We start from the raw sequence: 11,463 nt of genomic DNA, 5'->3' as shown, positions 1-11,463 counted from the left end.
AATAGAGAATGATGTGAATGGAGTTTACTGTTTAATATTTCCCAGATCAGGTCTTCGTAACGTTGTGGGGGGTCAAGTTGTATCGAATGTTTATTTGCCTGATTGTGTTAATCTATAAAGCATAGGTGTTTTATTCTGGGCCAATAGTGTGGTGTTATATATATTTTAAAGTTGTTAATCTTTCAAATATTCCCTGTCTATGGTATAGTTGCGTTGTTAATCCGTATTTGGGATTAATAATGTGCTCATGCAACTATAATTTTTCTTTCAGTGAGGAGGCAGCAATGAACGAAATTCAAAAACTCGTAGATGAGGTTGAAGATGGCTCAGTAAAACAATCATCTGTCAGGTCGGTTAGAAAGGGTAAAGCAAATTCTAAGAAATCTGTTAGATTTGCAGAAACTTGCAAGAATGTCCCTGCAGTTGTTCCAAATGTCAACAATACTGTTGTTCCTATGAGTAGTGTTAAGCTTGAAGAAGATGATGTCCCCCTTGTCTCTGTGAACGATAATGTACAGACTAACAAAAAAACTGAGAAGTCCAAAACTGTTGTTGATAAAACAGTTGGGAAGAAAGCAGCTGAAGTTGAGAGGAGGACTAATAGCAAAAATCTTGGAAGGACTGCCAACTTAAGATCTGTTACAGATGGGAGTGAGAAGAGCACAATGAAACTTGCAAAGAAGGGGAAAAATGTTTCAAATGTTAGGATAAGAATGTGGGGAGGAAAGCCAACATACTGCTGGGATATTGCTATAAAGAATTCAAGAGTAAAAAAGGATAATGTCCAGGTAAGCATACTGAAAATCGACCTCATATTTTAATACTTTGCAGATCTCAAGTGTTTATTCAATGAATATTTGTGTTGTTGCAGCATTTCCCTAAGCAGATAGCAATAGACTGCTTGGCAAGTAATCAGAAGGAGGTAACTATTAGAGATTGTGATTTGTATCAACAATTCAAGTGTACTGTGAAGACGGCATACCGCAACGGGGCTCCGAGTCCGGCTGAGAAATACATGACTAAAGGATGGTACGCCTATGCGAAGACCAAAGGGTTCAAGAAAGGCGACACACTGACTTGTCAGTTGGCGAAACATGGCACTTTCATTTATGTTACAATGAAGAAGAAATGATGGGGCTGTTGAAAGGTGGTGGAAGAACTTTGCTTTTTTTTCTGTTGTTGAAGTAGTTTCAAAGACCAAAGTCTTTGAATTTTGTGTATCTGGTGGTGACTTTTATAACTTATCTGAACAATGTTTTTTGTTTCCCCTATGGGTTGGTACTTTTGCTTTAATGTTGAATGACTTTATCAAGACTACTTTCCTGGCCTGGGAATTTTTGAATGGTTATATGTTTTGTTTATCTTAATGTTCTACATACTTCATGGTTGCTCCTTTACATTGGCCATCATGATTGGCTCATGTGTGCTAGAATAGTTTATTTACATGCATTATAAACATTAACTAAATATAATAGTTATAAAGTTAATATGAAATGTTTTTTTAAGAAATTTTGTTTGATAAACAATTTACCATGTTAAAACCAAATTACAGTTTATAAAGAATACATATTATACAATCAGCTTAGATATATAGCAACTTCAATTTATGTAGGCAAGCAGATTTATTAAATGTATGGAAGGAAATATAGTGTCATGTATATTTAAAGGTCTGATTTGTAACATCTAATAACTACTAAAAAAATTGCAATAATTACTTTTTTGTTGTTAAAACTCGTTTACCAAACATGCTGGATATTTGTACATATAAAAAATGTAGGCCCATCAGTGTTGTCTGGCCCAAAAAATAAGGGTTATCACTATCTATCTATATATAGAATTTTTTGTCATAATGCATCAGAATTGAGGTCCTTATAAAATTTAATTCTGATATGGTGAAGTGGGGAGTTCCATTCGTCCCTTCTCCATCAAGCAGGTGAGTATACTTTGCATGCATGTTGTAATAAAATAAATGGATTCCCTTTTTTCTCGTCTCTTTGCTTAATAGCAGTGTTATTCTTTAAAATATATGTTTCAGTGATCCTGAGAGAGACAGTCTTGAATGGGCTCATAACATTAACAAAGAGTTTGAGCAAGAGCAGGAAAAGATGTTTGAAACACTCATAAAAGATGGGTTTCTTACTGAAGCTGAATGCATGGCTGATCACACCGGGGAGGTAAAGTGGAAATCTAATGTCACAGAAGCGAACATGCGAGGCCAAAATGCTCTGGTAAGTTCAAAACCCAGTAAAATCCACTGCCGTATATAGATCTATATATATCGTGGGTTAATAAGTAGAAAGTTATAATGCAGAATATTCCAATGGAAATATCAAGGACATGTTTTCGTAAAGACCAAAATGCAATAAGGATGGTAGATCTTATTGACGGAAAGGGATATCACTGTCGTATTCTTAAGGCTGGCAGGAATGAGTATGAGAAACATATTGGAGTTGGTTGGTACGAATTTGCAAAGTCAAAAAACCTTCAAGTTGGAGATTTCATAGAATTCTCCATGATTCCATATTCAGATCTGATGTTTGTGTTCTTGGGGAAAAAAGTAGCTGATTAGGATGTAAAGATGTTACTTGTAGCTTTAAATTTGTTGTTGATGGTACTTAGATTGTAATCACAGATGGCTCTGTAATGGATTTAAATAATGGTTATCAACGTGAATATTTTTCTTTGCTAACCTTATAATTGATGATGATCTATAATCATTGATATTATGGCAGCTATCATTCATCGTAAGTTTTCAATCCAGTTGTACAGATGAAAATAAATTATCAATATGCAAAGATGATATAAAATCTTCCATTCATGACAGTTAATAAGTTGTTTAAGTTGTAAGCTAATTTTAGGCAACTGAGCACAAAACATATACCAATAACAACAGGTCCATAAATATTGCAAAAACTTATAGACTACACATTTTCAAACACTTCTTTGAAGACAACATTTGTTGTGGTGGTCAATGGAAGTTTCTCCTTATCATGGATCAAGATTTTAAGGCCTTTTCTGCTCTTTACTCTTGAAACTGCAACATATAACTGGCCATGGCTGAATACGCTCCTCGGCAAATATATGCCAACATGATCCAAAGACTGACCTTGAGATTTATTAATAGTCATAGCATAACAGACTGTTATAGGAAACTGTCTTCGTGTCATCCTGAATGGCCATGGCGTCTGCGTTGGAGTAATGTCCATTCGGGCAATATAAATGATACCGCCGATGTTCTTGCCTGAAATGATTTTAGCTTCGATAACATGATCAGCCAATCTTGTAACGATTAGACGTGTTCCATTGCATAAGCCTTCTGCTTGATCAATATTCCTGAGCAGCATGATTGGAGTATTTACTTTCAATCTGATCCTATGATTAGGAAGTCCCGACGTTCTCAATCCATTCAGAAACTCAGGAGTTAAAACATCAAAACATTCATTGCCATCACCATCATGCGTGTCGACTGAATCAGAGCTTAGGTATTCTTTTTCATCCCCTGAAAATGCAGTGCCTTTATATTATGATCTGTTAAAGATGGAAGTGAAAAATCGTCGGATAAATTTTCACAAAAAATTAAATATTACCTGGAAGATTGTCTAGTACATAGTGATTTATTTCATCTACTGTCTCAATTGTTCCAGCCAATATTGCCCTTGACTGCAGAAAAGCTACATTATTGAATTTAGCTTCAAAATTTGGATAAGTGTTTTCGAATATGGCTCGAAGGGGATCATCAAAATTAGATATCAAAATAACTGCTGGGATATCAATATCAGCATAGCCATCGTTAGGTTCTGCTAGTTTTCCATCTCCAACTTTTAATATCCAATTTGAAAACCGTTCTAACTCGGATGCCGATATGGTCGTCCCAGATTGCTGAAGCCTCATGTTTTTTGTAAGTTTCAAAACCTTACAATGATCCCAAATGTATGATGAATTGATAGTTGCATGAATTATATCTGAACGGCTGCCTCTTGGAATAACCGGTAGAATCTGTCTGAAATCGCCACCAAACACAATTACCTTCCCACCAAATATTTTATCAGATGACCTGGTTCCACCCATGATATCTCTGAGTCTTTTATCCAAAGCTTCAAAACAAAATTTGTGACACATGGGAGCTTCATCCCAAATTATCAATTTTGATATTTTTAGCATGTCACCCCTGTCACTACCCTTGTTAATGTCGCATGTCGAAGATTCAAGTGTGGGGATCGGAATTTTAAATTTAGAATGTGCCGTTCGACCACCGGGGAGCAAAAGGGATGCAATTCCTGAAGAGGCAACTGTCAAGCATATTTGTCTTCTTGATCTTATGTAGGAAGCTAATGTTCTCCACATGTATGTTTTCCCTGTACCGCCGTATCCATACAAAAAGAATACCCCTCCGTTCTGGGTATCAACAGCCGTCAAGATTTGTTTGAATACATCTCTTTGTTCATCTGAAATAAAGTCAACACATATGTTAGATGCTTCATATTAGAAATATAAGTTTCTAAGTAATATGAAATTCTTCTGCCTAATTGATGTTAACTATTATTTACACCTGTGAGGTTATTATACAGCGTATTAAACTGTTGAAGTTGTCCAGCAGGATCGTAGTTTCTCTCTTCGTAAATTAAATTATTTCCAAGCTCCTCAATTATGTAACCATGTGGTTTTGGCATTCCAGGAAAATCACTTAAACTCTTTCTACTGCGTTGAAGAAGTTTTTCAATTTCAATCAACGTCAGATTGAGAATTTCTTCATTTGTTAGTCGCAGACCTGTTAAATGAAAAAAATAAATAAATAGTTGGTAAATATTGGAATAGCATAGTAATATTATGTGTAATTAATTACTCTGATCATAATTGAAAATATACCTCTGTTGTTTGCAATCCTTTGCTGAGAATACAGAATTCCATCAGATAACAGATGTTGAGTTTTACTCCATACATGCTTAGGCCTATTAATGCTACTTGACAATAACATGTGAACAAAAAGTAATCTCAAATAATGTCCAGAACCCCAATGAAATGCTTCTGTTATTGCAGCTATGAATTCTCGATCATCCCCAATAAATCCCATAGCAAAACATGCATCACGGAAAGTATCGTACCTAACATTGTTTACTGTCTTTATTTCATCGTAGCTTTTCGGTCCTTTGACATGTGTTAGCATCATCCTTAGATAGTACAACTCCCCAGTAGTTGGAGGAACCCAAATTAGTCTTCCAATTGTGTATCCCTTTTGTCTGGGTTTCCACTCTCTCTTTTTCTTAACGTATACAAACTTTGAAACAAAATTGCTATACGTTAGTTGGCGCGCTTCGTCGTATTTCTTGTTTGCTTCAAACCAAGAAGTAAACATCGACTCAGTAACGCTCGGTTTATCAAGGACTTTGGTAATGGGACTGACATCAGTATAAAAAACAGAATTTTGTCCCTCCCCATGAAAGTGAAGTCTTTCTACAGCTGGTTTTCTTCCATGAATGGAAAAACCATAAATTCTCCAAGCAGCTTCACTTGGAGAAACGTACCTACAGTCAATATACTGCTTTATTTCATCGACGGCTTCGTGTTGCGAAACAGATCCATCTTCATTCATGACAATTGCAGCAGTTATTCTGTCGTATCCTTTGTTGATGTATTTAAACAAATATTTGACGGATGTGCTTTGATTGCACCATTCCATATTAATATGAGCTCTGTACTTCAACAATAACTTTGAATTGTAAGGAACAACAAATCTGTTATCAATCTCAATTCCATTCTTAGAAACTGTGTGTCCGTTGTCCCTTCGTCTATAAACCGGATATCCATCTTGATCAACGATCGTATCACGTCTGAATTCTTTAGGGAAGTATTTAGAACATTTTCCTTCCTTCATACACGTAGAATTACGAAAAGCATTTCCGCAAGGTCCGTGTATCATGTGAGATTTGACCAAGTTATATAACTCTTCGTCAGTGTCTTTGTTTGGTATTTCTGCTGATATGATACGATCAATGTCAGCGGGTGTTGGATACTTGCTCGACGGATGAAGGAAAATTAATATGTGCGCATGGGGCAACCCTCTTTTTTGGAACTCAATTGTGTACATATCTACAAATATAAAATTAACATATTGGTTTATAACATGACATTAAAAATGAATAAGGAAATTAAATTAATCAAAGTTACAAATTACTTACACGCAAGAACCTTTCCCATGATACTCTTTTTAGTCAAATCAGACAGTAACGAATCAAATTTCAATTTGAAGATTCTTGTTATGAGATCCGGACGATCAGACGCTTTCAGATTTGCAGAACTTAATACGCGCTGTATTTCTGGCCAATTGGGATTACATGTGAATGTAATAAACAAATCAGGAAATCCAACATAACTACAAATTGCCATGCCATCGAAGTATAACTGATCCATAAATCTACGGCTTCCAACATACGACGAAGGTAGGACAACTCTTTTCCCTGTAGCTGCACCACGTGTATGTCCATTTGTCCTAGCATCTGCAAGATGATCATACTTCCCTACTCGTAGTTTTGACTGATTCTTTCTTAACCATCGTAGTCTCTCAGATTCCATCATTGTAAAACCATCTACCAAAAACTGCTGAAATAACCTCCTTGACCTGAGAATTGTCTGTGCCTCGTTTTTTCTTGACTGAATCCTAAAGGCGAACCACTCTCTGATTGTAAGTCTGTTTCTTTTGGTTGCATCCTCCCATGGAACATCGTCAATTTCCGATACCGTGGTCGTTGTTTCTGCATTACGAACCGTTGTAGATCCTTTATTGCGATGCCGTATGTTTGGTCTGTAACCATCTTCGCCGTAAGGGAAAAGTAAAGGATATTGAAAACCCAAATAAGAAGTGTGATATTCATCTATTCTCTGAAGTTGGCCACATTGTTTTTGCATTATAATATCCCTTTTTTCTGCAGTATCAACATCACCAACAATGAGAGCAGCAACTTCTGAAACTGTTGGTTGATTATATATTCTTCCATCATTTTGACGATCAGAAATGAGACGGAGTTTTAGATCTGCAACATTTCCTTCAGAAAGTCTATCCCTTGCCATCTTAAATGACTGAGCATGAACATTATGTTCATATAACATTGAAGACAACTTTTCAACTATATTAATATCAACTCCGTCCCTTTTTCTGCAAATCATCCAACGTATAAAGTTCAGAATGTTGAGAATTGCAACAACAAAATAATATACAGTGTTGAAACAAAGATATATAAAGTAAAAACCTGAAAATATCAAATCTATTCTGAACTTCATGTTCAGTATCGAATATATATAGTTGGGCAAAACGGGCCTTTTCACCTGGCAAAGGTAACATGCTGCCTATACGATGACATGTTTGACCTTGAATACGATAGTTAGGGGGACCTCTACCATTATTAAATCTGTTGTCCATTTTAGCACCCGGAGAAGTAAATGCGAACATCATATTGTAAAGACGAATTTGTTGTTGGAATATTTTTGATTCACTTTCGTTTTGTTCAAACAACAGGCTCTGCAATACGGGTGGAGGTTGTCTCAACAAAGGTATTTGAACCTTTCCTTCTCCACAACACATTGAGAACTTAGGATTAGCAGAATGTCGAGACTTGTTTTTCCTCTCCATATACCACATATTTGCACCACATTGCTGACACTCACATGATGGGTCACCTAAATCGTAGTATTCTCCTAAACAAAAATGTACAGTTGTCAGGTAAAATAACATAATAGATCATGATTTTTTAAAGAAAGAAACATATCAATACAATAAAATACAACCTGATCTTTGAACATCTATTTCTTCAATGTCAGTGTCAAAACCTACGTCATGCTCGTCCATTGAATAGTTAGAAACTGAACTGCAGGCTACAACAACATAGTAAAAATGAGTTCGAAAATATTATGTTATTATATATTGGTGAAATGTAAGAACATTCAATATCGGTTAATAATCCATCACAATAAAGTTACTTACCATCTGAAGAATTACCGGAACCTTCATCCCCTTCACTGTCATCTTGGAAAAGTTCGTTGGTGCTGGAATCTGGATTTGGTGTATGGCTTGAAGATGCTGTCGCACCGCTCATAAACTCGTTATCAAATCTCCTTCTGAGGTTAACTCCTAAATTGTTAATGTTCTTTACAGAAACAACTCTTGGGCGTTTTTTTGCTAATGAACTTGCCAATGTATTCAATGTTGATATACTGTGAGTTTTCTGCTGTGTATTTCGATCAGTTATGGTGGAACTTGGAATATTTGGAGAAATAGAAGATAGTGGTAATCTGAAATGCGAAGATATAGTATCAGCAGGGGGTTGAGTTTGACATGCATTTTCTTTGTTCATTGACGCCAATCGCTTGGCTCTCTTAGCTCCAAGAACACGCTTTCTATGATGTCTAGCATCAAATTGCCTTTTTCTTCTGATAACATTCATGAAGTGATCATGCTCATCGCTTTGTTTCTTTTCCATGATTTTTTACTTTGAAGTTACAATCATTCTGCAAAATATGGCTGAATATGCAGGGAAGCAGGAAATATATGGACAAAGACTCCCTCCAAACTATTTGTTTATGGAGGGAAATAGCTGAATATGAAAAGTTTATGATAATTAATATTGTATGCAGTTAAAAATATTGTGACTTAATCATTAAATAAGCAAAAAATGAATGCACCAAGCAACCATAATTGCATGAAGCGTGCACAAATAAGATAAGAATGTAGTGCAAGTTACAGTTTATATGTTAGGTAGGTATGATGGTTGACATAATGCTGGTGCAGTTTTCAAGAGTCACATTAAAAAACTTGTAAAACACATTTCGTTATGTTTTATTTAAATAATGCATGCAGTATTCAAATCAAGTTGATGAATTAAAAAATTTTGCATTAGAGGAATCTGTTGAAAAAGCAATTACTGAAAATATCATTGCCAAAATTATGTTTATTGAGAAGTCAATAATGAACTTATAATGCAAGACATTACTGTAAATATCATTGCCAAAATTATGGTTTATTGAAAAAAAACTGTGCAAATCAAAACGATTCTGATATACAATTTATTATTCAAAAATTAATTTTCACTTGCAGGTAAGAAGAAATATCATGTAGGATGGTTAATTCTAACTTTTTTTCCAATTCATATGGATCGTTTGTATAATCGGACAATATATCACGCAATATTAAACACAAACAACAGTTAATATATTTAGCATTGTATAATCGGGCAATATATCATGCAATATTAAACTCAAACAACAGACAATAAACCATTGCTACAGAGAAATTATAAGAAAACCAACATGATAATTGATATTTGATATCATATGACAAAATGATAATTGATATTTAATCCATGGATCGTAACTCGTGTATCTTGTACCAAAACATTAAAACAACAGTCAAGAAAAGATCACAAAATAACAATAATGATGGAAATTAAAATGGTTCTGGTGGAGTCTTCATGCATCAGATTCAATCTTAACTTTCTTTGCAGGCTTGGTTCCTGAGAGCTGGGTAGTACCATACGCTTGTAATTCAGAATCTACAGCATCAAGATAAACAGGACTTCCTTTGGATGGAGTATTGGTCACAATTTTATCAGGATCATTTTCTCCATATGCTGACAACGACTCCTGGAAGAAAACAAATTAATAGTAAGTATAAAGAAAATAATGTAATTAACAGGCTAAAGTTTAGTCAACATTAACATACAATGGATTCATCAACACGATCAACAACTGGGTTTTGGTTTAAAGATTTGCTATCTCCCTGCAGATCAGAGATTGAGATGAAGATTAAGATACAAATATTGATAAATAGACATATGTAGATGTTCAAAGTAAAATTTCCATACTTCATCAGTAATATAATCTTTCTCAATTTCCTTTACAAACTCTTCATCATAAGAAAGTTTCCAAACAGATGCTTGGCCAAATGTTGGCTGAACTTTAGCCCTAAACGCCATCTTTTTACCAAGTAGCATGTCAAGATCATCTGGATATATCATTGGGTCGTCGTCACCTTCCTACACATTAAATTCAATGTAAGTACTTCATTCCTATACAAATAAATATTAAAATAGGTAATGAATTAAAATGAACCTCAAGCATTGCTTTATAAATACTATCAGCAGACTTTCCAATAATGTCGGCACAGTCAGTGTCCCAAAACACAAAGCGAAATTTGGAATCACCATCAACTACATATATGTCAACTCGATACCTTTTTACATAAATACATAGGAAAATACAATTAGAACACTACAAATATTGAAACATGGCAAATGAATTAATCTGATTAAAAATTGAAAAATACAACCTTGGTATGGCATGTTCTACATTCTGTCCACATGAACATTTGTATGGATTGTTCACATCAGATGCCTTTAAAGAACATTTAGTACACCCATAATAAAACCAACCGTGTTTTGAGACAAAAAATATTTGAGTTGTTCCAACAGTAACGCATAACATGTCCTAAGATACAATAAGTTGAATATAAAAAAATGCAACACTCTAACAAAAATCATCTGTATAAAATAATATTGATCTTACTATTTGAAATTTGTCATAACCATGTACCTGTTTCACCTTGCAAAGTTCACTAAGAGAAATACACTTGGCCTTATGAACGAAACTTTCGACTGGGGTGAATTGAGAGGCACCAGACCAAAGAGACATTCCCTTCGAAGACTGCGAAGGCTTTTCAGTCTGCTCATTTGACGGTAACCTGAAACATTGAACCAAAAATGAATGTAAATGATGATAAATTTTAAGGGAGCTTATTATACTTTAAGAATATAACAACTTGTGTATACTTTGATAAATACTCAGTTATCTCTGGAATGTCTTCGTTAATAAGCAACTTAGATCCACTCCATCCATTTGAGACTGAAATAGACCAAAATTAGAGTATCAAATTTATTACAGAGAGATATCACATTTGAATAATAGGAGATTATTGATACAAACCTTGTGATTCCTTTATCATTGCATGAGTTAGTATTATTACAATAGCACCACTGTTTTTTTCGTCGTGGTAGAAGTCCAAAAATTTTGTTCCGTAACTCTCCCATAATGTGCAGTTAACAATGACTCCTCTGCAGAAATAAACATAAAAATATCAATAAGATAATAATGATGGCACACAGTTGTAATATTTGAATTCAGATAATTTACTTCAAGTCTTTAAGACTCAATGAAACAAATGATTTTTTTCCAGAATTGTTGTATTGAAAATTGTTGATTTCCTGAACCACACCAATGATATCTACAAAATAGAGTGAAAGAGTAAGTTAAAATCAACTTCTGTAATAATAAACAAAATTGTAGTATGAAGAAATCAAATGACCTAATATATTTACCTTCAAGTCGGTTCATCTCACAATTTCCTCCAAGAATATCATTAAAGTCTTTGAAAAAAAATCTTTTGGGAGGAAGGTTCTGAATATCAACTTCCTTCACAGT

General features: G+C 34.6%; 2 protein-coding genes across 2 annotated transcripts; both read right to left on the bottom strand.

Annotated features, from left to right (window-relative positions):
* Positions 1-2,921: 2,921 nt before the first annotated feature.
* On the bottom strand, positions 2,922-8,471 carry LOC131615231 (uncharacterized). The gene is made up of 9 exons (XM_058886705.1): positions 7,976-8,471; positions 7,780-7,866; positions 7,245-7,689; positions 6,763-7,150; positions 6,177-6,705; positions 4,867-6,087; positions 4,550-4,768; positions 3,588-4,445; positions 2,922-3,499 (listed from the first exon to the last, which is right to left on the bottom strand). Exons 1-9 carry the CDS (start codon positions 8,469-8,471, stop codon positions 2,922-2,924), a joined length of 4,821 nt encoding a protein of 1,606 aa, XP_058742688.1.
* Positions 8,472-9,456: 985 nt separating this feature from the next.
* On the bottom strand, positions 9,457-11,376 carry LOC131615230 (uncharacterized). The gene is made up of 10 exons (XM_058886704.1): positions 11,361-11,376; positions 11,176-11,266; positions 10,969-11,096; positions 10,815-10,887; positions 10,579-10,726; positions 10,316-10,473; positions 10,099-10,219; positions 9,852-10,022; positions 9,710-9,766; positions 9,457-9,630 (listed from the first exon to the last, which is right to left on the bottom strand). Exons 1-10 carry the CDS (start codon positions 11,374-11,376, stop codon positions 9,457-9,459), a joined length of 1,137 nt encoding a protein of 378 aa, XP_058742687.1.
* Between the last annotated feature and the right edge of the window lie 87 nt (positions 11,377-11,463).

Source organism: Vicia villosa, linkage group LG6 (genome assembly GCF_029867415.1).
Source record: "Vicia villosa cultivar HV-30 ecotype Madison, WI linkage group LG6, Vvil1.0, whole genome shotgun sequence".
NCBI classification, from domain to species: Eukaryota; Viridiplantae; Streptophyta; class Magnoliopsida; order Fabales; family Fabaceae; genus Vicia; species Vicia villosa.
The sequence above is the reverse complement of the archived record's forward strand: the minus strand, read 5'-3'. Positions and strand labels throughout refer to the sequence as shown.